At 38.3% G+C, this 27,503-nt stretch overlaps 2 protein-coding genes and 1 long non-coding RNA gene across 13 annotated transcripts in view; 1 reads left to right on the top strand and 2 right to left on the bottom strand.

The window, feature by feature from the left end:
- ZDHHC21 (zinc finger DHHC-type palmitoyltransferase 21) overlaps positions 1-17,157 on the bottom strand; it is a 42,183-nt gene extending 25,026 nt beyond the window's left edge. For 5 of the 10 annotated variants that reach the window (XR_001552015.2, XM_015849011.2, XM_015849013.2 and 2 more), the window contains exons 1-6: positions 16,940-17,157; positions 13,975-14,098; positions 8,946-9,147; positions 6,797-6,895; positions 4,450-4,561; positions 3,063-3,201 (exon numbers count right to left, since the gene is read on the bottom strand). Coding sequence is in view for 9 of the 10 variants with exons in the window: in XM_015849011.2 (XP_015704497.2) it covers positions 3,063-3,201; positions 4,450-4,561; positions 6,797-6,895; positions 8,946-9,147; positions 13,975-14,098; positions 16,940-17,148 (885 nt within the window). In the remaining variant the exon portion in view is untranslated. Of the gene's footprint in view, positions 1-3,062; positions 3,202-4,449; positions 4,562-6,796; positions 6,896-8,945; positions 9,148-11,665; positions 11,743-11,797; positions 11,947-12,170; positions 12,256-12,537; positions 12,696-13,017; positions 13,117-13,974; positions 14,099-15,626; positions 15,811-16,939 lie in introns of those variants that run through there. The other 5 variants (XM_015849017.2, XM_015849019.2, XM_015849012.2 and 2 more) reach the window with 5 other exon arrangements.
- LOC107306146 lies at positions 17,063-22,645 on the top strand. 2 transcript variants are annotated; one of them, XR_001552016.2, is made up of 4 exons: positions 17,063-17,155; positions 17,517-17,629; positions 19,444-19,493; positions 22,371-22,645. It is a non-coding gene; the product is annotated as an uncharacterized LOC107306146 (long non-coding RNA). The 2 variants fall into 2 exon arrangements; XR_001552017.2 differs by having other exon boundaries at positions 17,121-17,201.
- A 112-nt stretch (positions 22,646-22,757) lies between these two features.
- CER1 (cerberus 1, DAN family BMP antagonist) lies at positions 22,758-24,823 on the bottom strand. The gene is made up of 2 exons (XM_015849020.2): positions 24,064-24,823; positions 22,758-23,878 (listed from the first exon to the last, which is right to left on the bottom strand). Exons 1-2 carry the CDS (start codon positions 24,670-24,672, stop codon positions 23,585-23,587), a joined length of 903 nt encoding a protein of 300 aa, XP_015704506.1. The 5' UTR covers positions 24,673-24,823; the 3' UTR covers positions 22,758-23,584.
- Positions 24,824-27,503: the final 2,680 nt, after the last annotated feature.

The following is a 27,503-nucleotide window of genomic DNA, read 5'->3' as shown; positions in this document are numbered from 1 at the left end:
TTGTATCAGGAATGGTGTGGTGAACAGGACTGGGGAACTCATCCTGCCCCTGTACTTGGCATTGGTGAGGCCTCACCTGGAGTACTGTGTTCAGTTTTGGGCACCTCAGTACAGAAAGGATATTGAATTGCTCGAGCAGGTCCAAAGAAGGGAAACAAGGCTTGTGAAGGGCTTGGAAAATCAGCCCTATGAGTAGAGGATGAGTGAGCTGGGGCTGTTTAGTCCAGGGAAAAGGAGGCTGAGGGGAGACCTGATTGCTCTCTTCCAGTATCTGAAAGGTGCTTACAGTGAGAGTGGGGTAGGTCTCTTCTCACTAGTGACAGGATGAGGGGAAACAGCCTCAAGTTGCCCCAAAGTGAGTTTAGGTTGGATGTTAGGAAACACTTCTTTACAGAAAGGGTAGTTAAACACTGGAATAGGCTCCCCAAGGAGGTGGTTGAGTGACTGTCCCTGGATGTGTTTAAGAGCCATTTGGTTGTGATACTCAGAGATATGATTTAGCAGAGGGTTGTTAGAGTTAGGGTACTGTGGTTAGGCTGCAGTTGGACTTGATGATCTTTGAGGTCTTTTCCAACCTGAGTAATTCTATGATTCTATGGTTCCTAAATTTCAGCATGTGTACCCAGTCCCCCATGTGAAAAACTAAGACAGCTGAATAATATTAATACCAGTTTTAACATAGATCTGAAAAGATCAGACCTGCTTTGTCTACCAAATTTTTCTATTGCATTTGTATGTGATATACAATAACATAGATCCCATTTTTCAAAAGCAAGAGTGTCATATGAAGTGTCCATAATTGTGCAATGACCAAGCCAAAGCCACATAACTGAAACAAAACTACTGTGGTGTGTGTTTTTTTACCCCATTACTCTAAGTTTAGGCAGCCAAATACAGGAACCAGATTCATCATTTAGGTTACTGCTTTAAACCAAGTTGAAGTAATAATTTCATACATACTTGACTTCCTAACATCTACTTCATTTAAAGGGTATACATTAAAAATAGACTTGTCTCCAAAAGACTTGAAGTTTACACAATTTGAAGCTATCAAGAACAAACTTCAATATGCATTCATTTACAAAACCATTTACAAAACCATTTAGTATTCTTAGCATGCACAGGCTGTAAATGGACTGAAGCAAATATGATTTTCTGTTTTCTCTCTTGCATACACCACTTCCAAGCAAGGAATTTGGTTCCCTTCCATCCTACATTTAAAAAGTAATGCTAATTGACAGAGCTTGGGCTCATTATCTAAAGAAAGTGTAATTACTTAAAAGTTATAATATTCAGGGCACTCTCTCAATAAAAAGAAAGTATTTTACTATTAGAGAAGTACTGCCTATTGCCATTCAAAGAAAGTAACACTGCAGTGCCCTATCCAGTATTCACATTTAAGTCATTACAAGCTGTGTGCACTTGGAACCTGAAAATTATATGCATGGGAAGACAGGAGGCAGTTTAAGATTCATCTTGTCCTTCGATGTGATAGGTTAACTTATTTTACAAATTACAAAGTAGTTTACAAAACTACTAAAACTAAAAGCAAAAGTATTTACATTTGATCACCTCTATGGAATATTAAGATTTTCAGTGGGCTAAAAAAATCCTCGGTTCTGGTAAATTTGATATAATATCAAGTTCGTATCTATGAACTTCACATTAACATTTTTACACATTCTGGATGATCCAAAGGGTATGTTCTTTTTACACCTTTTACCTCTCCTTCAACATATCACATTCATGTATATTTTCCTGGGAGCACTGCATCCCATGCAGAACAGCAAGTGAGTAAATAAGGTGCTCAGGAGGCTATGTCCCATTATTCCCTTCCAGAAACAGTATTTTTTTTACAAAGTTTAGTTCTCTTATTTTACGTCACTGAGGATACAAAATAAAGCAAGAAACTTATGATGTTTAACAAAACAGAAAATGAGATCTGCCTTATTCACATAGTAGAGCTAGCACTTCCAAAGATGAATGTGATATCATTAGCAGAGGGAGTGACAGGGTGTCACATCAACACTAAATAAAAATAATCTGCAGCACATACAAGGAAACCTCAATAAAATTTTATGTGCACTACAAATTTCAGGAATGGTCTTTGTCTGTTCATACGTATCTGCGATAGTATCTAATTATGAATAGGTTTTAAGCTTGTTTTCTAGGTTTTTCTATTTTGTTAAGCTAGTGCTTGCATAGTTTAGGAAAAAAAAAGAGTTTATTTCAGATTTTAGTAAGAGGTTTTTATTAATTTTTAATGAGAAAGATCTCATCACATTTTTTGTTTCCCCCCCCCCCCAAAGTAGAGTATCAGCTCTGCTGTTCTAATACTTCCAAGCATTCTGCAAATTTCAGTACAAGCTCTTGAATACTTTGAACGCTACAGGTACCAAAAAATTAAGTGCAAAATACAAAGACTTTACATCTTCAGTTCCATAACTGTAGAACATCTGTTTACTCTATTTCAATGTATAAGCTAATTTCCTCTGTGTGTCCAAATGCATTTTGCTGAAGACAAGACTAAATGTCATAATAGCATATGTCCATATAAAACAAATCAAATTTAATTTTCCCTTAGCCCATATGACCTCTTCCAAACAGGACAAAATATTGCTTCCAAGCCAATGTATGCTTTTAACCTTTCAGAACGATCACACATCCTCAATCTTCCAGCAATGTTAAAATTTTCAAGTAAGTACTTTGTACAGAAAAAATACATTCTGTACAAATGTACTTATAGGAAAGAAAGAAATAAATCTGAAGTAGCTGCACTGCTTTATACAAACACTCACTGATCACTTCTAAAGGAATCTACCTGTTTTTTCTCCTTTCCCAGATTTCTAAGAAAACTGATGTTAGGTTTCTAACACTTCAACATCATACACCAGTTTAGAATATATTGTTATTTACCATAATGAATTTGCTTACTTCACAGTACACATCTGCATGGTTTTTTTTTTTTCAGTCTTTAACTAGAGAACCAGAAGGAACATCTAGTAATCAAAGTATTACACTACTAGCTATTAATTCAGCTTAGAGAGAAAAGAAATTCTTACCCAGTTATCTTTTTTCAGAGGCAAAAAGTAGTAGTAATGGCAGAAATCAAGTAGCAGCGTATAGGAACTAAGAATTTGAGTGTAGAAACACAGCTGTAAAAACAGCCAATGATTGTCTTCACCAACACAATTATTAATCCTGCAGAGAAAGAAAGTATACACAAAGATTGAAATATAAAGGCTTGTCAACACTATTTATGAATAGTCAGGCTACAGAACTACCAACTGTGTTTAAGAAAAGGTAAGATGATTTATGGGTACCAACCTTAAAAGAAAAAAAAACAAAACGAGGGGGAGATTTGAGGGTTTATGGGCCAGTTTAGCCCAGTTCTGTGAGTAGTGGGGCAAGGGACCCATGCCTTTAGGTATTTAATACCCCTGTATTCATGCTGCTCACACTCAGCACATCTCTCCCGAGCGATGGCCTTGCTTCAGTAGGGCCAATGGGCTGATGAGATCACCTCCCATTTGTGTATCGTTGTTCAGAAGTGAAAGGGGAAAAAAAAAAAAAAAGAAAAAAAAAGCATGTGCTTCAATAAGAACAGTACCACATTAAGCCATAATGTCTAAAGCACTACACTGGCAGTATTTTCTGAGTTGTAAACAGATAAAAGGCAAGTTTGAAAATGGTTACATCAATACAGTATGATCCTGACCTCTATTCTATCCTTTTCATTTCGTCTATGTTTCTTCAATGGAAATTATAACACAGACCCACTGATGGCAAAGCTTATTTTCATTTTAAGCAACAATCAAGCTGACTTACTTTAAATAAAGAATCTTAGCCAGACTGACCATGTCTAGTCAAAGAACACTAAAAGAAGGAATCTCACTACAAAATAAGAGAGTCCATGACAAATGGGGTTTGCTATAAGGCAGTAACCTCTTCTAACCAGCATAGCTGTCAGGTAAACTAAAAATAAAAAAACTGTCTAAAAAACATGAAATATTTTCAGTATTACAAAAAGCATTCACTTGTGTGTTGAAATTGTAATTTCTGATTTCCATCAAAAAAAATATAAAGTTTAATTTCTTACAAAAATATTTTTCCAGCACAAGAAACTAAATTGCAACAAACAATATGCAACACACAAATTAATTACATTGACATCAGTTTGAAGGAGTAAAACTTGAACTTTTAAAATACACAAACTTCAGAAAATCGTATGATGTATAACAATTCGTCAGTGATTAAATGTTAAACTGCAACAGTTCTTCTTCTTAGTTTCACTTGTAGACAAAAAGGAATCTCTTAAGTTGTTCTCACCTGAATGATTCAGCACTACTGGGAAAGAAAGATCACAAATACACAATAGTCTAGACCACGAATTTTGAAAAGATCAACTAAAACAATAGTAGGTCATTTGAATAAGTGACCTGGTCTTACCATGGACAATGGTGATCCATCCTCCTCACACAATGTCCACAACGACTACAATGGTGTGAACGCTTTGGTCTCATCATATTGCATTTGTTACATAATTCCCAAAATTCTCTTTCTAGGGGAAATGGTAAAGACAGCCATAGAAAGGTTTAAACTCAGCACAGCATGCTCATGATAAACACATATCTATGTTAGTGATATATGGAGGGAAAAACAGATTTACTATGAGATGATACAGTATGCAGCTTGTTAAACAGAAACATCATAAAATCTCCCCTCCAAAACCTTGAGGACTCATATTTGTCAAATACAGCTAACTAAAATAAAACACAATAAATGCTTCTGATGCACCTTCCAACTCAAAGCATCTTAAGATCTCAAGACAAAACTCTAAAACAAATAAGGCTTTTATTTAAAAATACATACTAGTATTCTATCCCCAACATGAGATGCACTGAACTGATCTCCAGAAACAGCAACTAGCTGAAACTGACAGGAGCAACTATTCGTCAGCTTAGCTATTTTTTCCCAAACTGCGTCACTGAAATCAGAGGAAGCCTTTGAAAACATGAAATTTAATGGTGCACTCAGATAGCTCATCTACACCTGGGAAACAAATGGCACCAACATATATATATACAAAAGCTATATTTTCTGCCTTTAAAGACAATGGTTGCAAGATTAAGAATCTTAAATATTTTAAACAGCAATGTTTTGATGCACCTAAGTTTCTTAAATCCCAGGAAAAAAATAAGCCTAGTTTTTACAGATCATTCAGAAATTCTGCATGATAAAACATTCTCACTACATTAAGAAAATAAAGTTTAATTTAGCACATTTTAAGCCACCTGCTGGCAGCCCTTATCTTGTCTTTCTTGCTGACAAATAACATTTGGACACTGGAAGTATAGAAGCGCAATATTTAAGATCATTAAACTAGTAACAATGCCATATGGAAACTGTTTTACAATCTGTTCCCATAAATCCAGTGTCACAAAGGTGTCACTCCCCAGTCAAGTAGCAAACAGCAGTTCAGAAATACCTCAACTACATTTTTGAATATAAATTATACCATACAAAAAATATCTTCCCATCAAACTATAGAGTATCAGGGAATTGCATTATTACTATTGAAAGGCCAAAAACTTGAAACACATTAAATATGATTTGATGGACCTCAAATCATAATATCATTACTGCAATCAAGCCTGAGTGTCCCATCTTCAGAAACATCTACAGAGTATCATTTCCACATGGTATGAATGCAGAGTGAAGATAAAAGGCTGAAGATATATGCAAACATAAACCCTAAAAGAGAAAGAAGTGCACATGCACAAAGTAGTCTCTCCTGCTGGTACTGGTATTTAACCGGAAAGAGAACAAATACATTGAGACACAAATGTAAATGTTGTTATTCCTGTAGAAAAAAGTCTGACTGAAAAACTGCTTCTGTGCAACCTTTCCTTTTACTGAATCAAATGCTTAGATAATGGGAAAAGAAGGAATACCAGTAGGAGACTGTTCCATGATCAGTGTTTACCAACTGAGTCTCAAGCATATTCTTTCCTATTATCTCCTACGTGGTTTTTGTGTACATAACATCAGTCCTGACGATAAACTGATCGTTTCCAGATAGATCACAATAGATTTTCACTACCATCAGGAAGGGAAAGCAAAGTCACTTCAAGATGAGATTGAAGTTTTCACTCCTCACTGGATTTGTTAGGCCTCCTATATTGAAAAAGTATTTTCCTTTCACGTAGAAAAACTGGTGCTTAAATACTCCACTATAAACTGCTATGTAAAAGCTTTATGGACTAGACAAGTACCTAAACAGCATCAAATGTGTCACTAAAATATTGGCTTTCTCCATGGAGAACCATTAAGGTTTCAAATGCCCTTCAGTTTCTAGTACATCAGATACCATATAGCAATTGCAGAATAAATTCACAAGTACAGTGGGAATTCTAAAATGTTAAGTTGCTACTCTACAGCAATGCCATGTAACCAATCTGCTGTTTATTGGGTTAACAGTCCACACAAACAGAATTTATTGCTGTAAAATGCATAAAAAAGCACAGGTGAAATCCAGTGCAACAAGAGCTTCTACCATTTGTTTCAGCATCTTATAAATTTATCTAGAAAAAAAAAAAAAGCAGTAGAGTTAAAATGACTATGCATCTCTAAAACATTTTATTACTATCATTTGAAGCACATGTAATCTATTTAAAAGCACAGAATACAAAATTCTGGACATAAAATATGTCCTAGCATAAGTTCCTGCATGACAATACTTCTGAGAGAATGTGAAGTAATTTTTATTCTGCTATATAGAAATAACTTAATGTACCTGTAATTGGAATCTTTGGGTTTTCAGGTAGTCTTCCTGGATCAGCTATGGAGGCTCTCACTAAAGAAGCTATACAAAACAATGAGCAGAGGTAATAACCTGAAATAATAAGTATTTGTTATTCTTTTTCAGGTAAAAAAAGCAGGAAAAAGAACACATCACACTTTTATTTACTTCAAACGTTAAAATTTCAAAAGGGTTTTTAAGTGAAATGTAAAATATAAGCTTTTTCTTTTTTCATTATGGTGAACTGAATTTTACACGTTAATAAACCACTATTTATTGAGTAGAAATATTCAATGTACACTATACAAAGAAATACTAAAACAATACTAACCACAGAAGCGTATAAAACTCCAAAGGTTAAAAATAAACTTTATATCATTACCTTTATGCAGACAGACTAGGACAGTTTTTAAATATATAAAGCAAACATAATTGATTTTCCAAGATCTAGAAAGCAAAGCCACGGTCCTAATTTAAAAAAAACAACTATGAGTAACAACCTTAGTTTTTAAATGAAATTAAAGAAAAAAAAAATCATTAGAAGGTATTGTTCTGGTATCTATAAGCTTCATCACATTACATAATGAGTCCCTGTCACATGGGCTTAGAAAGTTAGGTCTAGAAGCATAGGGACAGCAGTAAATCCTCAAATGTTTTAATAAATCACCAGCATAACTACACAGATCCATCAAGTTCACTAACTTGCTACATTTCATAATGTTTCAAATCACCCTATTTTGAAACCCCTAAGAAAATTATACTCTATTTGAGACATGCTTGACCAGTGTGTTATCAAACACAGGAACTGTCATACTGCACTATCTACATATAGCTCCAGGTAGACATATCGCTGGCCAGTCACAGATACCCAGGAAAAGAAATGAAGGAGTTGGCAAGTAAAAACTGATCCTTTGCTTTGCATCCCAGCTATTAGGAAACAGTAAATTTCTCTAGCTTCCTTCATAAATCCCAACAGGCTTGCCAGAGTGATGGTGGATGTATCCTCTAATCTATCTTCCACAAATGCTGGATGTATAAACATAGTAAGACTTGGGAATAAAAAGTTTTATGTCAAATACTGATGTGAGAAGCACTTGTATGCCTCTGCAAGGAGCCACATCTTGGCAAAAATTCAAAGCCTCACTGAATTTTTCCAAACTCAGTTCCTGCATTTTGATGGGAAGAAGTACTAAATGACAAATTAAAACAAAAACACACCATAGCATGCAGAACCATTACCTTTCATATTAAAGAAAACACAGTTACATACAAATTTTAGATTTATTAATTCAAAATAATTCCAAACTTCTGTGTTGTTTTTGAATCTACCAAAATATTTTTCTACAAATCTTTCTTTCATGGGACCATTGCAAAAAATTAAAGGCACTTCCAAAGAAAATTTAAATTTTGAGTTACATACATCACATTTTCATGCTTGCTTTAACATTCTTGCACCCGGTAAAATAAAACATTCCCATCTCAGAAACATTATAAGGAAAGCCATGAAAAAATCACAGTTACTAGGACATTTACCATGACAGAACTGTTTACACCAAAACAAAACATAAAAACAAATCACTATCTAAAAAGATCTGACTGCTACTCAGACTGCAACATCTTAATGTATAAGAAGCTCTTTCACTGCCTTCTCAAATAAATGCCAATCATTCTGAACCTCAGAGCCTTCAGATAAGAACCCAAATGTTGATCTTCACCAAAAAGATTGTTCTAGTTGTAATACAACGTTTTTCCCAAGTTATTCCTATCAACATAAATCAGCCAACCCATCATCAAGTGACAATTGGCAGAGCTAGCAGAATTCATTTATTCAACTATCATAACTTCTGACGTGTCTGTCAATATTTTGTAACAGCACTGTTTTACCCAGTAAAAAAAGAGCTAGCTGCAAGACTTGAAAGGTGTATAAAATGCTTTTCTCCATTTTCCATGAAGTTTTACTATAACACCAAAGTGTCTCAATTCTTAGAGCACAAAACAATAGAACATCTCCCAGTACTCTTACCCTTTATTTTATCCTTCAGCCTTAACTTTCACCTTGTTCCTTGTACTCTGGCCTGACAACTGCTGGTCAAATGTATTAGTGTTCCTCACAGAAGAAAAGGATTAAGTTAAATAGACTTACACAAAATTGCCACAGCTGAAATATGCCCCTCTTCATAGTGAGGAAAAAGGATGACCTTTGGAATGAAGATTGTATTGTACAGCCAAACAAAGACAATCAGGCCCATGCAGCACCAACCCTGAGGGTCAACCACAAAGTGAATTCGAAGTCCCATTGAACACAAACAAGTAATAATCAGTCCATCCAAGGAGAAAAGATGATCCTAGAGAGATAAAAACAAAAACAACCAAGAAAAAAGAGTATATTAAACTACTACTGTGCTTCCTACAGGATTTCACACACATTCAAACAGAGAAAAGAAACCTGACAGTTCATGACTTAAGGAATCTAAACATTTTTTACAGCTTATCCTCACAGACTCTCCTGGTATTTTGTTGTTTCTCACTTTCTAAATACTCTTTCCTTCATGTTCTCCTCTCTTTGTAGCAAAGAAATTGAGAAAGAAACCACACTACCTTGACAGCTTTCATATAGATCATCTAGAAGTATCACGCAACAGGTTTTTTTACTAACACTTAAAACATCAAGGTTTCCATTCTGATAGTTTAACATGATGATTTATATATATATATATATATATATATATATATATATATATATATATAATTAATTTTAGTCTGAAGAAAATCCATGAATACAAACTTCAGAGCATGATTAACTGGCATTTGTTTATTTTTCTCTTTCCCCGCACTACCAATTATAAGCACTATTAATCAGGACTTTCAAGAGGATTGCTACCATTACACTTTTTGTCATGCTGCCTTCATGTTAAGAATCTTAATGTTGCAACATACATTTAAAACCCTAGCTGCACTTCTATCCAAGAGGCTCTCATCTAAGCGTAAGTTTCACTTATTTCTGGGCTACCTGCCCATTTCTGATGGATGTCTTTCAATTTCTACTTGCTCTGCCAAAATTTCATCTTATTTATTGATCAGATATTACTCTTTTTTCAGGGATTTTGATAGTTTTATCCTCACTGACATTCACAACTTCTCTGTTTAACATTATCCACAAGCTTCATTAATGTCTTGGTTTAGACATTATCTAGAGAAAGAATAAACTCAAACCCAAATAAGATGATGTTTCTACAATTTATCATAACCCCTTGATTGCTGCTGCAATAAAATAACAGTGTTCCTTTCCAAGTACAGCATTCATTTTTTTAGTGTTCATTTTTGATTTAAGAATGCATCATATTTGCTAACATTTGTTTTACAAACCTGCATGGTATACTAAATATAGCTAACAGTGTCCTTAAAACCATTAGATTTATGAAAATCATAAAGGACATTTAGTCCTGTATTAACTGATCTTTTATTAATTTTACTTTGCATGTGCAATAGTTTGACGTATACACAGTATTCCTAGGGGTATATGTTGACATAAATTATGTGCAAGTTTACTCCTGAACCTGATAGTTCTTAATATGCCTTTATTTTGAGTTACCTTTGGCAACCAGCAGGTTTAGAATATTTTATGCAAGTCTAAGTGTGTGCTCATGGAGAATCTGTCTCATCAAGTACAAGAACTGTGGGAGGAGGCAAGCAGACAATGTGACATCAAGGATGCTATAAAGGAGATTAACAAGACTTACTTCAAGACACTGTAACTACACAAGTGTTAATACCCACCTGCACAGAGAAGGTATGCAAGTGCTTATCAGCCTGGGAATTAAGATGCCCAGGATGGCAAAGGCTGAAAGCTTGTGAGCATCTGGAGGATGGCTCTTCAGGGCCCTCATAGCAGGTGAGAGCTGAGAGCTTTATCAAATGAAGCCTCCAAGTTGACAGGGGCTGAGTACCATGGCACTGTAAGCAGGATGGGCTAAAGTGTAACAGCAAGAAATTCACTGCTTACATAAAATAAGGCGCCTCTGCTGACCCAACCTGCGACCTCACATGATGTGCTGCTCGCCAAGGGCTCAGATATCAAGGACTGGCTGTTACTGAGGCCAGAGTCTGGAGATCAGGCTAATACAAGCAGATGTTCTTCCACTTTGGCACCACACACAGCGCCAGAGGAGATCAGGAAGTATAGTCCACATGACAACATTGAGAGAGCAAGTGGCAGACAGAATCGGCAAGCAAAGCATGCAGGGCAATGTGGATAATAGAGATCTTATAATTTAGAAAACAGGGCTGAATGGGGGAAGATTGCACTCTTTTTCAGAGAAAGCAGTATCCATCTGGAGTGCCTGTATACCACTGTTGGTATAAGCAATTTGGAGCAATTGAAGGCTTGCGTGCAGGAGTGGCACTACTTCCTCACTGAGATCATGGAGAAAATATGAAATATCTTATGCAATCAGAGCGCTGCCATGGATACACACAGGCACCTCAGGAAGGACACACTATAACTGTGAAGCAGAAGAGAGTTGTCCTTCACATGAGAAAGTATCAGGATAGCTCTACCCTGGGGCAAAAACTGAGCTAATGTCAGGCATAGCAAGAAGACCAATGTGGCTAATACTGTGGAGCCTGCCTATATGTAACTGCCTGACACAGGATTGATGAAGCAGATGAAGTTTCAACCAGAAAGGTGGGAGAAGCTCTAGCATTGACAGGTTCCATACAACATGGGCAAATTTAACCATCCTTGTATTTCATGGAAGGGTGAAACTGCAGGGTTCAAGTAATCCAAGTTCTGGGAATGTAGTGGCAACAATTTCCTGACACAGAACCCAAGTGTGAAGAAGCTCTGCTACACTTTTTGCTTACCAACAATGAAATAGGTGTGAATGTGAAGGTCAGTGGTGGCCTTGGGTGTGACATCCATGAGATGGTGGTACTGATGACTTAAAAGAGGCAAGAAGGAAAACAGTGAGATCACAATCTGACTCCAAAACAGACCTTGTCCTGTACCACGACCTGCTTGGAAGAACTCCTGTAGAGAGGAGTTCAGGTTCAAGGACCACTTCCAAGTGCAAGAATGGTCCAGTGTCATGTGCAGGAGCCCAAACAACAGTGGCAGGAAGATTTCACATGTGAACAAGGAGTTCCTAACAGAAGTAAAACATAAAAATAAAGCATTTATGAGGGGTCAGCATAAACTGGTGGCCCATGAAGAATACTGAAAAATATCATTTGAGTGAGTAGAGCTGGGGTTAGAAAAGTTATATGAAGCTGGATGTGCTGTTGAATCTAGTGAGGAATTAAGTCAACAAGGAACCCCAGAGGTAGACCAGCAGCATTAGGAAAGGTTATAGTAAATGGAACAGAATACCTGTTGAAAGAGCATAGAAAAGGTCAAACTGCCTTCTTGAACTCAGTCTCCATGGGTGAGACCTGCTTTCTGGAATTCCAGGCCCCTGAGATCAATGAGAACGTAAAGAGCAACAGACTTACACTCAGTGAGAGAAGAACAGACAAAGAAACCTTTAAACAAATTGAATGTAGAATATCTCACAGCACCTGATGAGATGCAACATAGGAGGTATTACTTTTAGAGATGAAACTACAACAGGTACAAACAGCACGGTAACACTATTTAATACAACAAATTTTCAGCTACAAAACACATTTATTCAGCACAGGCACCACCGCTAGCTTTTTATTTTTTCCAGCAATGAACAAGAGGTTGTATGTTACACCTGTAAAAACCTGTATCAGCCGAGGTGACCCACAGCCACGCTGTGCTCACATCCCCTGTTTGGTCTCCATAAATGTTCAGCGAGCATCAATGAATATCAGTGCACATCCATGTCAAATGCCACCCTGTCAGACTGCTCCTCAGCTGCCATCTGTCACACTGCAACAACATGTAATGGAATACTGTCAGGAAGGTACAACCTTGTCAGTGTTTTTTGGAGGCCAGTATGGCCCAGTTCCATGTTTAATGGGGCAAGGAGGACCAGTGGACTCCTGCCCCAGGAGGTGGGAAAGAGAGGGCAGGGAAAAGGTACAGAGATGTGCCTAAAAACAAAACAGTGGAAACAAGCTAAAGGAGAAAACTAATTTACTAAATATGATATTGGAATGTGAGATATCACAATATAAAAGAATATAATTGGAACTGAAGCTAATAAATCAAATAAAATGAGAGAGAGAGTGTCCAAAACTGAAGGCCTTACTCTAATGCTGAAGGTGAGATGGCTAGGGAGTACACACCGCAATGATGAGCAGCAAAAGAAAGGGCAGACTCATGATTTGTGTGGAGTTCTATCTTTCCCCTAGACGGAAAACAGAAATGGAACAGTGAAAGTCTCCTGAGATACATAGTTGTTCTTCTCTTCTGAGAACCAAGCACACGGAACTACCAGCAACCCACAGAACTACAGGATATTATGATGTGGAATACCAATAGCAAAAAAAACATAAAACCCTGACAGTGTCTACTGCTACACAACGAAATTCTACTTCTGACATCACGGGCCAACGTAATAAAATAGGAGGCGTTACTTTTGGAGCAGCTTTTGTATGAGCACTGAAGAAAGCTTGTCAGTGCCACTGCAAGGACATTCACATTTATCACTGAAAGGTTGAGCTTACGGGAGAGAGTGCTGAGGACTGGAAAAAAATAAAATAAAAATGCAAGTGACATTTTTATTTTCCAAGAGCAAAGAAACAACAGGTGTATCAGACTCCTTCTGAGCACTAGGAAGGTGGAGCTCATATTCCTGGTAACTGTTTCAAAACACAGGGAACAAACTGAGGGGTAGTAGTTAGCATGTATTTACAAAGAGGAAGTCGTGTAGAACATGTTTCTGAGAGCCCAGAAACACTGCTGACTGCTAGGTAACCCATTAGGTTTCTAATATCCTATAGCAGTAGATATTCCAGGACTCACATCTTCAGAAAAGGAAGCTCAAGAAACAAAATAGACCTAAACAAACTGAAATATTCATTCATAAGCGACCATCTAATTATAATGTATGAACAGTAACTAGCGAGGGATACTTTGAAAAAAAAAACAGTAAGCCCTATAGTGGAAATTTATCACAGATTCTCACTACTCAATGACTACCTGCTGCCTGCATTACATTATTTAATTTCACAATAAATAAATAAAACCAATGACAAAACTGTACCTTTGACGATGAACAGTTCCACAGATTAGGAACTACGCAAAAGAAGGATCCATGCTCAAGACCAGCAAAGAAAGCAGGAGATTTATCATCATCCAACGCTGGAACTTCGTCTTTTCTGTTGTTTCTGAAATACAGAAAGGTGTGTGATACGCAAATGACCTTCATCCCAGTATCTCAACTCACTGAACAGAGCCTCCTTTCATGCTATTTACATAGAAACACTGCTCCTTAACCTCTCACATCTGAACTGTTATGCTGGTCCTAAATTTATTTCTTCTAATTTCAGTTCTAGAACATTTCAAAGTTTTAACACAAGTTTTAAATGGTCTAGGTCAGACGCAGTAGAAAACCACAGTACTGGTGCTACACCCCAGTACTCTTACTTCCTGTATGTATAATAGACAATGACTTATATAGTGATTAATCTTCTGTTTTTTTGTTTTTCTGTTTTTCTTTATACTCCTCCCAGCGATACTATACAGATAATGTTAGCATGGCAACTTCTAGAAAAGTTAGCTTGTCACCCTTCTCCCCTTAGGCTATGTACCTTATACAGATTAGTACATATACAGGGAAATATTAAAACATAAACAGAAGCACATTCCAGTGACTAGGTAAGAAAACAATAGATCTGAATTTAACTCAGAGGCAAAATGAATTTGCAGTCTTCACTTTTAAAATATATTGTTAATAATAATAATAATAATAATAATAATAATAATAATAATCTGTATTCACTCTTTTTTAAAAAAGACTACACCAAAATAAAGGAAGACCACTCCCACATAATTTAGTTAGTACCATTTTTATAAGAATTACTGTACATTGAGAACGTTTAAGAGTCAATTTACAATGATACCACTGAAAAAAAAAACCAAACAAACAATTTATGTCTACACACTCAGTACTCACACATGTAATGCCTAGAACTTTTCCAACAAAATAGCTTAGGATAAAACCCACGTGCCCGAGGCTTTGCATTTTTTCCCCCTACTAACAGAATTTATAACAATCTATTCTAAATAAACATTTCAAACACAAAGCATGGGAAAGGAAATAGCACCTGTGGCTGTGAAAAGATTCATGTTTGTCAATGTGATCCTTCCTATGTGATTAAAAATTATTCTTTAACTTCCAAAAAATACCTTTATCAGAGGGTGCATAAAGAGCATTTTCCATAACCCTCTTCTCTCTCCCCAGTTAACATTATCATAAACAGAATTTTGCTCAAGACAACAACCTTCAGTATGAATGCTGACGTGATGTCTGCTGATTACCTAAAGTAGGAAGGCAGAATGTCATTCCCAAAAAAAGAGACATCTTCGCACAAACCAGGACTGAAGTAACAGAATTGCTAGAATGCAAGATTCACATACACACACACACACACACAAAATCCTTCTAGTTCTGTATGGAAAGTAAGATTTGCCAAATCTCACCTCCCCAGAACTTTTCTCCACAAATGCTCCAACAAATGTTTACACAGATCAATGTTTCTCAGTATAATTTACTATGAAGTACAATTTATAGAACTCATACAAACTGAGCAAGGCTATGTTCTATATAGTACACATTTAGAGGAGGAAAAGCACCACTTCCTGAAAAGAGTGTTTTCTAAGCAGTTTAGACAGGAACAGGAAGTAGGCACTTACAATCATAGAATCTCCAAGGTTGAAAGAGACCTACAAGGTCATCCAGTCCAACTGTCCACCAATCACCAGTAGTTCCCACTACACCATGCCCCTCAATACAACATCTTTGAACACCTCCAGGGTCGGTGACTCCACCACCTCCCTGAGCAGCCCATTCCACTGCGTGACGACTTGTTTCCTAATGTCCAGTGCAACCTGAGGCCATTCCCTCTAGTCCTATCACTATCACAGAAGAGAAGAGGCCAACCCCCAGCTCACTACAGCCTTCCTTTAGTTAGCTGCAGAGAGCAATAAGGTCTCCCCTGAGCCTCCTCTTCTTCAGACTGAACAATCCCAGCTCCCTCAGCCACTTCTCTTGAGGCCCATGCTCCAGACTCCTCACCAACATAGTTGCTATATATATAACTTGCTATATATTCCATGTGTGGTAGCTAAAGCAAGGATGCAGCAGTCAATACACTCCGCCAACTTCTGGTTTTACATCTAAAACTTTCCTAAGTCTTCTGCTGTTGGCTGAAGAGCTACTGCCTAAAGCAACCACTACAAAACAAGAACTACACGTTACCAGGAAATAAAATAAAATAAAATAATAAAATAAAATAAAATAAAATAAAATAAAATAAAATAAAATAAAATAAGTGGACTTAAAGCACACGAGTGAATTATTTTTCAGCTACACATTTAAGCCATTTTTGGGAAGAACTGTGTCAGACAAGAAACAGCATTATATTCCACAGGACTTCAGCATGACTAAAACAGTATCTGAACAGCCAATACATGCAGTGATGTGTTTTTGCCTCGGCCAAACCCCTTTCAGCCAGCATTCCGCACTGACAGAACAGCAGGTTGTTGTCGTGCAGATACCGGGCGGCTGCCGACACATTAGAGCAGGTAGCCATGACGCCCCCAGCTAGTTGGGTTACAGACAGAACCTTGCAAGGCGTTTCTGTCAACACCGCCTACATCTGAGAAAGGAATGCCAAGCACCACACGGGCCTGCGCTGCCAGCATGCACCCACCGCACCCTCACATCACCAGCACAAGAAAACTGCCTTGCCCTAGTGCTGACCAAAGGTAACATACGGCTACTTCAGCACAAGGCTGCGCACAACCTCAGCCTGAAGACCTGCAATTTCCTAACGGAGATAGAAAATGAAAGCGTGAAAACGAAGAAGGTTAGGCAGCGCTTCCTGCGCTGGCAGGCAGAGCCAGCATCATCATCAAGCACCATCCCCTGCATCCCGCAGCAGCCCACCGCCTGCCCCGCCGGACCCCTCGCCCCCTCCCTGCCCTGGGCACGAGGCGGAACCAACCGTAGGGCGAGGCCGGGAGGAAGAAGGGAGGGGCCACGGTCACGCTCCCCCCTCTCCCCCGCTCTCCATAGCAACCGCCGGGGACCAGCTCGGCTGCTCCCACCTTCCCGAACGGCGGCCGCCACAGCAGCGAGCCGGGAGCGCCACCTTCCGCTTCCGCGCTCCCGGCCGCGCATGCGCGCGGATCGGTATGGGTACGCCCAGGGCATCCCTCAGGTTTGGCTTCGTTCCTGCGCTAGGCGGCCCTGAAGTGTGCCCGCAGGTTTTTGTTGTTGTTGTTTTGATGTTTTTAGCAGTCGGTTCTGCCCAGAGAGCAATTAGCAGCGGCTCAGAGCTACAGACAGCTTGTAATGGAGGGTGATTTCAGAGCTCCCATCTGGGACTCTTCCCCTGGAGCACACATCGCTGATGTGATCTCCTGGCTGCCTCAGGGCAGCCCCGTCTGCTTAGTGGCCTGGTTCCCTCTGGAAGCTGTGGGCTCTTGCCCTGCTGTGCTTTTCCTGCACAGAAATGGGTGAAGAGTACTGTGCAGTGGTCATCACTGATACAGGCTGTTGTCCTAATTCTTTTCTTTCAGTATCAACTTTCTTCTGTCATAGAGGACAGTTGTTAACATCTCAAGCCAAAGTTGATCCAACCTGAAAATACTTACAGCAGAAGCCGGTCTGGAAAGTGAACTAAGCATACCTGGTATGTCAGGGAATGGGGCTGCTTCAGGAGCTGCTACCTACTGCAGGAGCAAGTAACTGAAAACAGGCTGATGAGTTGGAACACTGAAAACATGGGCAGTTGAATCACTGGAAAAGACATTGTAACAGAAAACAGTTTTAGCCTCCATTCAGTTACAAATTGCACATGAGAATTTATATGTGAAAGGTATAATATGTGGTTTTGTGAAAGCTTTTTTTGAAGACTAAATGCACATAGGAAAAAAAAGATCAGGATAGGAAAGTAAGAACGTGGGATAAAATGGAAAAATAAATAACAAGGGAAAGCATGATAGATGAAAGTTTCCCATGGAATGAAAAATAATCAAATAATGTCATCTTTTAGTCAGATGCCAGCTGCTTGCAGATCTGTTGTGGCGTGCTGGTAGTGGCCAGTCATAGGATCTGTAGTCACATCAAACAGGTTGTATGTTATTCTTTTCTGCTCCTGGATTTTCATAGTAAACGGGTTGTGGAATAAAGGCAGTAGTCTGCTCAAATTTGGTAGTGAGCACATCTGTTTCCATTTGTTTGTATTTCTTTTGGGGAAGCACAGTGCAGGAGGAAAAGCAAGCAATCATGTGCTTGGCTTACCAGTTTAACTTAAAGACACAAACACATAAATTACATGACACTTTTACCAGAGTAGCAAATCCAGATTATTTGAATTTGGGTTCTGTGATAAATAATGATGAGTCTTTAACAGTGAACTTCATTCTGAAGAACAGAACTCACCTAGTTGAACTACTAACTGCGTAATATGGGCTCTACATAATGTAGATGTATTACACAGAGACTATTAAAAGTCTACAAAATTAGAAAAATACCCATATTCTTCGGTGCTGAATATTGCACAATAGTGTAGAATCCCTCTTGGAGTTTCTGATGTCTGTGTTGTGTTGTTGTTGCTGTTTATAAATTACCATAGGACCCACCAGCTGTCATCATAAAAATTTTATTGGCACTCTGTAAACATTAAATCAGCATGCTAAAATCAAGCCATGTGCGGTAACAGCTGATGCTCTGTTACGGAGCGCACATGCAGGAGAGAAGTATGCATCATGACTCCCTGGATTCCTACTGCTTACAAGTCCCTTGCTTCATGACGCTGTGTTTCAGGATTCATTCTGTGCCCAGTTGTGCCCTTTGATCGAGAAGGCTGTGCGCAGGTGTCTCCTGGGTTGAGAAATTCACCTTCTCAATTGTACCTGCCTTTCTGGATCCTTCTAAATTGTGCACTTTGTTACCTACGCTTCTTTTCTTTGGCACCACTTTTGTTGCTTACTTCCATGTAAACCTTGCTAACATATGTATGAGGCTCTTGTTAGCTTTAGGATCAGAGATAAATCTTTTCTGTCACAAAGGACCACATTTCTGATATGTAACAGAGGTCTGTATTAATGACACACCACAGTGAAATGAGATCAGTCCTGATCCTGGCCCAGAAATTTTGTCAGCCCTAATGTCACATCCTGAGGATGAATCATTAGTCAGTTTAAAGGAAAATAGCTCCTAGACTCTGTCTGCTCTCTCTCTCTTCTACCTAATTACCAGAAAAATCAAAGGCAGGGTACACTTTCTGATCCATCCGCCTCTGTGGCTGACATGGTGAAATCTACTGATCTGCCAGCCAGCCCAGAGGGGTTACATGTGGACTATAGTAGAATTATACTTAGCAGTAGTCTAATCTTGATAATTTTCACCCAAGGCCCTCCCAAGGCACAAGGAGCTGTTCTGCCAGCATGTCTTGCTATAGAAGTGTGGGTATTAGTTCTTTTAACTTCTCTTTCTCTCCAGGGTTTACTGGTGGAAGCCCAGGTGGGATGACAGGATGCATCTGTGTCAAGGTGAGTTTAAACCACCTTCAAAAGTATGTAAGCAGCTGGTAATAGCAAAACCCTAAACCAACAAAACAAAAATGCTTCAGATTTTTTTTTTCTATTATTATTATTATTATATTTTAGTTTTTAATCCATTTTTCATTGTTTGGGTTGAAATGCATGTTGCTGGTACAATGGAACATGAGTAAACAGGATAACTTTGTTCTCAGTGGGGAGAATTAATGTTTTTTGCACTATTCTTGTGGTGGGCCAAGTACAAGCTTGCTTATCTTGTCCCCATTCTTTCTCATATGAGCATAGTAAATGCTGACAGCTTGCCATGGTGAGCCTTAAAGGGAGCAGAAGTTGGTAGCGGCCTACCAGATATTCAAGGAGTTAGGTTCAGCAAAATATCAAATGTAAATTATTTGTAACTCACTATCAGTATATGTCTTCTGCTTGCTCTGGCAAACTGTCAAAATGCAGACCTGCTGATGGAGGACCCAAGGTATCCTAAGCCTCACTCCTCTTCCCTTGCACCCTCCCACACAGCACAGGCTCCCGATTCCACAATGTGATTATGCAGTTGTACAGACTGGCAAGGGGCTCTCCCTGGAGCAAGGAATCTCATTGTCTTGCTATTGCTGTGAGAAACTGGGAAGTTTGGGAGACGAGATTTCGCCACCTGTCAGTAAAACATGCTAAAGCTTGTTAGCTAAACAGCCATGATGTTAGCTGTGAATATTTCATAAGCACGATGGACAAAGTACCAAGCACAAAGTACTGAGGGCAGCTTTTGAGATGGTTTCCAGGAAATTATGGTAGGGTGACATTCATTAAGAGCTACCCTCTGGTGTTTGACATAATTACAGGCATTAATGCCAGTCTCATAAAACCCTTACGAAAGAGAATAGTGTATAGCGAAGATATACTTTCTTCAGGCAGCAAGAATAAACAGTGCTTTTCCTCAGTTATTTCCAAGGTAAAAAACATAACTCTGCATGTGTTTGGAAAATGTTTAGTAGGTAAAATAAATAGCAAAAATGCAAAAGTACAGGCAGTTTTCTAACTATAGCTTTGTCTTGCTCTGTGAAGTTGGTTTGCACTAGGAACACATCCACTGCAAGCAGTTACAGTGGGAAAAACGTTCATTACATGAACTATTCAGGTTCTGAATGAATGCAACTAGACAGAAGTCATGCAGGCTTACTACTGTAAGAGCATTACCACAGTATGAACCCATATATCGATAAGGACATAACCCCTCACCTTTCTGACCCACATCATTACACTAGCAGAGGCCGTTGTAGCTGTGCTGAAAGAATAAAATCCTGTTAGCCTCTAGGCACAGGTTACTCCTAATAAGAAACTTTAGAGGCTGAGAAATCTGATCCAATTAACACATTCTTGATTTTGCAGGATGCCGTGCTAATTACATGCAACCAGTCATTGCTGGGTTAATTAAACATTCATCCAAAAAAACTACAGCACTAATCTAATTAGCAATTACTACAGCTGTCATTACCTCTTTTCACCTACTTTTAAGCTGTGCAAATTCACACTAAGAATCTAGTCCGGCAGACTCTTCACATGAATAGATTTCTTTGATTACAATAATCAGCAGCACACAGAAAGAGCTTTGAAAACTACGTTGAATACTTTACAGTCCAAAATATAACTTCAGTTTTACCATTCTTATGTGAAAAAGTCACAGTTTAGGAGTCAGCCATGTCAGAATTATGGGACTGAAAATTTTTTCATTTTCTCTTCTGATTTTATTGGAAGTTTAGGTCCTGCCTTCAAATGGTTCTCTCAAAGAAGAAAATGCAGACAAAGATCTCTATATGTGCACACAGCTTAAAAACAATAATAATAGGAAACTTTGAAAATTTAGCTTTTTCAGGTTTCATAGTAATAGACTTGGGAATAAAGATAGAAAAAAAAAAAAGATGGAAACTTCAATATTATTTTTATTTTTATTTTATTTTATTTTGTGTGCGTGTGTGTTTAGGCTTGATTAAAATTGGATGTTAACCATCACAACTCAAAAGGTTAGATAAGATACTGAGGTTTGAGCTTTGCAGTGAGAGCTTTTCCACTTGCATACAGCATTCTTTGACAAAGCACCAGTTTTTAGGGTTGGCTGTTGGTTTGGATGTGCCCAGTAAGAAAAAATAGCTTCTGTAAAAGATTGCATTTCTTGTTCAGAACTACTTTGTTCTCTGAAGCTACAAGTTTCTGAGCTGATACAGCCTTTCAGATAAACATTTTTTCTTTGTTCATAACCTCAGCTTATTCATCCTCCTTTCAATTTAATGTGATAGCCCATTTCTGAATCTGGGTGCTAGCTCACTTCACCAGCTGGCATCCTGAGAATATTGATCAGTATAATAACAATAGAGCAAATGTTAAAATAAGTTAAAATAAATATTTACTGGGTATAATGCATTCAATACAGGGATAATTAAACATTAACAGCTTGTTATTTGAAATGACATTATATATCATACCATAATATACAAAGAGACACATACATTTCACTCGTTAGTCCTCAGTGCAAAAGGACAGACAAAAAGCTTTGCTCAGTTTTAGTATGCAATTTTTATTATTTAAAAAAACAGTTTTGCGTATATTTAAAGGTAGCTGTATACTACAGTTCATTCACTGCAAGTAATGTGCAAGCATCTACTGCAGCAATTCAGACTCTGTATCTGATAACCTGATGCCCAGGTTATTGCTCAGATGCTCTTTTCTATAAAAATTAAATATGGGCCTTGCATTATGAAGCTATGGGGAACATCTTTTTAAGAGGTTATTATAACACTTCTGATCACTGTGTAGTCTGTATACAAAGGAATCATTTACCTTGAATTGACTAGTCATATCAATACTTATTTCCAACAGCCAAAGAAAGAGGTGCAAACAGTTCCATAACGGGAACCAAAGTCTGATAGTGCAGCAATAGCACTGGAGCAATATTCCCATCAGATTACAGAAGCTGTGTTAGCTATATAGGATGAAGTCTGTTTTCTGGAATATGATCCATGTCTGACACGCCAGGGCTGCAAGACAAATCCAGGGAGAAGCTACTGGGAAGCCAGAAGTCAGCTAACAGCCACTGATGCTGTGCTGGTGAGGACTGGAATCAGACCTTTCCCAGTAAAATGCTTCCAAAATTATTTTGCAGGGATTTTTTTTTCTATCACAGATATATATTTTATGCTTTAGTTTAACTGTTGAGAACATTGCTTGAACTTTATCTTGCTGTCGCTGTCAACCTTGAAATTCATCACACAGAAAATGTTTGTTGCCTTCGTGAACTTAAATTGTTGCCAAAATGTTGCCAAAATGAATTTAAATAACAGTAATTAATAACTATCCATTAATTTCTGGTGTTTTATGTGAAAGTATACCTGCTTTTTTTCCCTCCTTCTACTACATTAAACTTTCAATAAAAATAAATGCAGAACAACTGCAGATTTATAAAAGGAGAGTAAGTAGTTTTTATGGCAAAACACCATTTGCAACCATTATCTTAAGTGTGTAGGCTGTGAGGTATGTAAGTTTTACTGGAAACTGAACTCCAGCTGGGAACAATCAGAGTAACTCTTCACAGCTTTCTTTCTGCTTTCTGTGCATTTATATTTTAAATTCTCCAGTCACTCTCTTGATATAAAAACAGACCTGTTTTTGCAGTTGAAGAGACTAAAGACTCCTCTGTGTTACCAATAGAACAGCGCTGTCATTCTCAGCAAGTAAAGGCAACATAAGCTATCTAGTACTTTAGGGTTTTGCAGAAATAAATCACATTCGTTCTTCAGCTGTTGTTTCCTAGTGTGTTAGGATGTTAGGTACTGGAAGAATGGAAAACTTCTTAAGATTTATCTTGCTAAAATAAGGACTCTGCCCATAAACCACATAATCTTGAGCAAGGGAACATCTGTTAAATTTTAAGTGAATCTGTTGTCAAAGCAGAGATGCAGTTTAAGCAGAAAGTCTGTGTCTTTAATATTATGGTGTAAATGTCTGATGAAAACCTTGCTTCACTGATTATTTCTTATTTTTCTTTTCATTGGCATATTCTCTTAATCAGGGACTTCAGAGTTACCTTCAGTGAGTTAATTGTGCTCAGGTATATTTCCAAGAAAGTCTGACTGTAGAGATCCAAGCAGAGGATCTTCCGTCTTCTGAGTCTCACATTTACACTTTTCCACAATCATGACATTTTTGACCACTGGGACAGAACTGGTGCAGTTGAGATCCAAGCGCTTCATGGAAAACTTGGTGGGCAGGCATTTAGAACAGGAAGTATAAAGACGATCATCTGGACCAGGAACATGAAAAGAACTACACTTGCCAAAACACAGATTATTCTGGACTATCACCTTCTCACAGTTCTCATGAGCAACACTCTGAAACAGAAAGCAGAATGAAATTCACAATAGTAGCAGTGATACATAAATCTAAGTTAGAAGTGTTTCTCAGGAGCTAACATTGTTGCATATTCTGAAGTGGCCCTGTGTCTTAGCAAATTAACTAACCCATGTATCTTAGGTTGCTGATTATAAGAGGCAGGGGAGAGGACACCTGTTCTTACCTGGGGAAAAGGCAAGGTTCTGCAGGTTTCTTGGTGCATTTCATTGGTCTTGATTGGCAGGACAACTTCTTCAGAAGCTGAATTTTTCCTTGACATAAAATGGTCCCAGAATTTTTTTGCATCTTTTCTATAGGGAGGTTCAATTTCCCTGTTGCTGGAGTAGTGGGATGGAGAGAAGTCTTCCACAGGAGAGATCTCTCTGGTTGCTGCCCAGTTTCTCAGATCTTTGTTTGCATGGAGTTCTGCATTAGGAAGGATGAATCTGGACATTTTTTTCTCCCCTTGCTTCTGACTCTCTTCTGCTGTCTGTGGAAACGCTATAAAAAAGCTTGGCTCTTCCTTGGTTTCCTTAACACCTACTGGGTTTTCCCCCACCAACTCACGAAAACTTTGGCTTTCAAGTAGATTTCTGTCCAAATAGAAAAGGCGCTGAAAGGGCCTTCTTTTCCTTTGCTGTGAATCTGGCTGTGGCTCTGTGGCTCCAAGACATGAGAGCATTAGCAGCTGAAGAAGAAGCAGTGACATGATCCTGCTAATGCTGTAAACCTGATAATGTTGCCGAGAACACTGTGTGCTAGCTTTATACAAGAGCCTGTTGTCTGCTTCCATTTGTGTGCTGAGAGGAGGGGACAGGTCAGAGGAGACCCTAGTGTGCTTAATTGCATTAATTTACTGAAGATTACAATTATGATAGTGGAGTGTGTGCTAATGAAATTGTTTTCAATCTGTATAATGTGTATTAGAAGTTCCTATCTAAAATCTAGTAGCCCAGGATGGCGTGGGAGACAGAGAGAGTCAACAGGAGGAAATGTTTGGATAAGCTGTCTGGCTGAGGTCTAGGAATTACAGAAGCATTTGTGGTTGTGTATTAGCATGTTCAATGTGATCTTCATTGTTTATTTTGACTTTCCATTCCACAAAGCTAGAGACTGTCAAAACAGGGAGGATTATTTCATCACAACAGGAAAAGGCAAACTGACTAATGTTTTCTAAAACATGAAGCTGGATATAGAGATGTCAATCAGCTTGTGTTTTCAAAAGCTGCTTCTAATTTGGTTCTTTCAGATCTGGAATGTGATTCAAGGCCTGCATCAGCACTACTGCAAACTGGCAGGTTTGTGCTTGCATACCCAGAGGAACCAGGCAAAGAGCACTAGCCCTAGATTGACCTCTTCTGCAGGAGTTTGGCAGATGCTGGAGTGCAGAAATACCAACAACTCAGAATATGTTCTTATTTTACAAGCTGCACTCTAGATTCTCAAAAATAACACTTCTACTTCCTGTTCAGTCACCCCATTACATGCATGCAGTAAAGTTGACAAACAAAATGAGGATTTATGGAAAATAAATTGAAACTGTTGTATTTTGTGATTCTAGACTCGCAGGTCTCACATTTATAAGAACAATCAAACCTAAAGTAAAGGCCACATTTTGATAACTTATGCTTTGCATCCTATGTGAAAAAAGAAATGTTAGTACAGTATGCTTAGAGAAGTGCTGGGAGAAAGATATTTTCAACAAACTCCCCAAACACTGAAAAACAGTGAAAAAATTCATCTTCATATAGCTTGCAATTTCAGTACTCTATACTTTTATAATTTTATAATTTCAGTACCCAGTACTGTACACATTCCTTTTTTTACTGGAAAGAGTCAGTCTAAGTGGACTCAAGTTTGTAGCTAATTAATTCACTAATTTGAATACTGAGCTAGTCTGTACCAGATTTATGACATAATATGAGTGTATTTGTGCTTTTAACTCAGGCTGGCTGTCAGCCACAAACATTACTGACCTGTAGCTTCAGCCCAGAGAAATTTAATTCTGCCTTGGGTTTGGTGCCTTCATGAAATCTCAGTTGTGCCCTTGGATGGAAGGTGCTTACACAGCTATTAAAAGTGAAATTGTAGGAAATCTTGGCATCTGCAACAAGATCAGCTGTGATGCATGCCTCCAATATGTCCTTGCATTGCATTTATATAAGCATGTGCAGTATAAGGGAGTAAATCAAGGAAAAACAGTGGATTTTACAAAATATTGTAAATAATTAAGTAGACTGAAATTTCAGTTTGAATTCTCACACCCTATCTTCATTGCCTAACAAGTCTAGCTGAAATAAATGACGTTTGGATCTAAAATTCCTCATGTTTGGTGCAGGTTGGTAGTAGTCCAGAATTACTTAAGGAATCGCGGAATCATAGAATGCCTTGGTTTGGAAAGGATGAAATCCCTTGCCATGGGCAGGGTTTACCTTACCTTTGGACATTTTGTCTTCTTTTTTTTTCCTATGACTGTGGTTGCTAGAATGTATATTGTATTATATTGACACAGAAGGGGTTGACATGTCTGTTAATGTTTTCCAAACACAGATCCTGTTGTTTAAAATAATATGTATTGACTTCTAGCCCTTTGCTTCATAATTTAAAAGTATGAAACTCAGTAAAACAGTTCAAATATTATACCTCATGGATTATAGCAATATAAAAAAAAGTTATTTCTGTTTACAGAACATGCTCCAGACCCCTAGTCATCTTTGTGGGCTTCCACTGGACTATCTTTAGAATTTGCCTGTCTTTCTGGAACTGAGGAGCCCAGAACTGGGCATAGTTGTCCAGATGTGGCCTCACCAGGGCAGAACAGAAGGGAAAGATCACCTCCCTCCACCTGCTGGTTGTGCTTATTTTCAACACTCCCAAGAATACTTAGTTGACCCTCTTAGCCACAAGGACGCACTTCTGGCTTAGGAGTATATGTTTAGATGTTAAACGGTTAGTGTTGCTTTTGCTGTGCTATGTCTTATCCTATATCCTGCATCACATAGCAAGAAAGAAGGCTGAAGCAAAGCAATGCCAACAAATCACTCTGCAACCTAAAATCAGAAAACAGAGCTCTGATCTCCTCTAGGTTAAGCCAGTTCCTGAATTTTCTACTTTGATTTTACCCAGTGATTTTCTTGGAGACAAAAGCTGCATGCCAGCTCTAGTTCCACCAGGGCCAGTGCTCAGTTCAGTAGCAAGCTGTAGACGTTTTTCAGGGGACAAGTTTGGGACAAAATGGGTCTTAATACATTAGGGTGCAGTTTGTTCTATATTTGCACAGAGACTAATGCTGCTTTCGAGTCAGCTGTGTGCATAACCATGCAGGGAGCAGGATCTATCCTCAGTTTGTCCATTCCACCGTGAATCTGCTTGCACTACAGAAGGGCATCCCAGCTCAGAAACTGAGTTAGGACAATCACTCTGAAGTTAAAAATAGCAAGTATTTATGTATCTCCTTGTGAGTACATCAACTGCAGAGACTAATAACTGACAACAGTCCGAACTGGGCACACTATCATCATATCCCACATATAGCTAATCTCAGATTTCTACAAAAAGCAACCCTTTTTGTATGAAGTATCCTTTATAAAAACTTGTTTTCCTGCCTGATTACCCTTTCATGTA

The sequence above is a fragment of the Coturnix japonica genome, chromosome Z (genome assembly GCF_001577835.2).
Source record: "Coturnix japonica isolate 7356 chromosome Z, Coturnix japonica 2.1, whole genome shotgun sequence".
Classification (NCBI taxonomy): Eukaryota; Metazoa; Chordata; class Aves; order Galliformes; family Phasianidae; genus Coturnix; species Coturnix japonica.
This window is presented reverse-complemented; position numbering and strand designations above follow the sequence as displayed.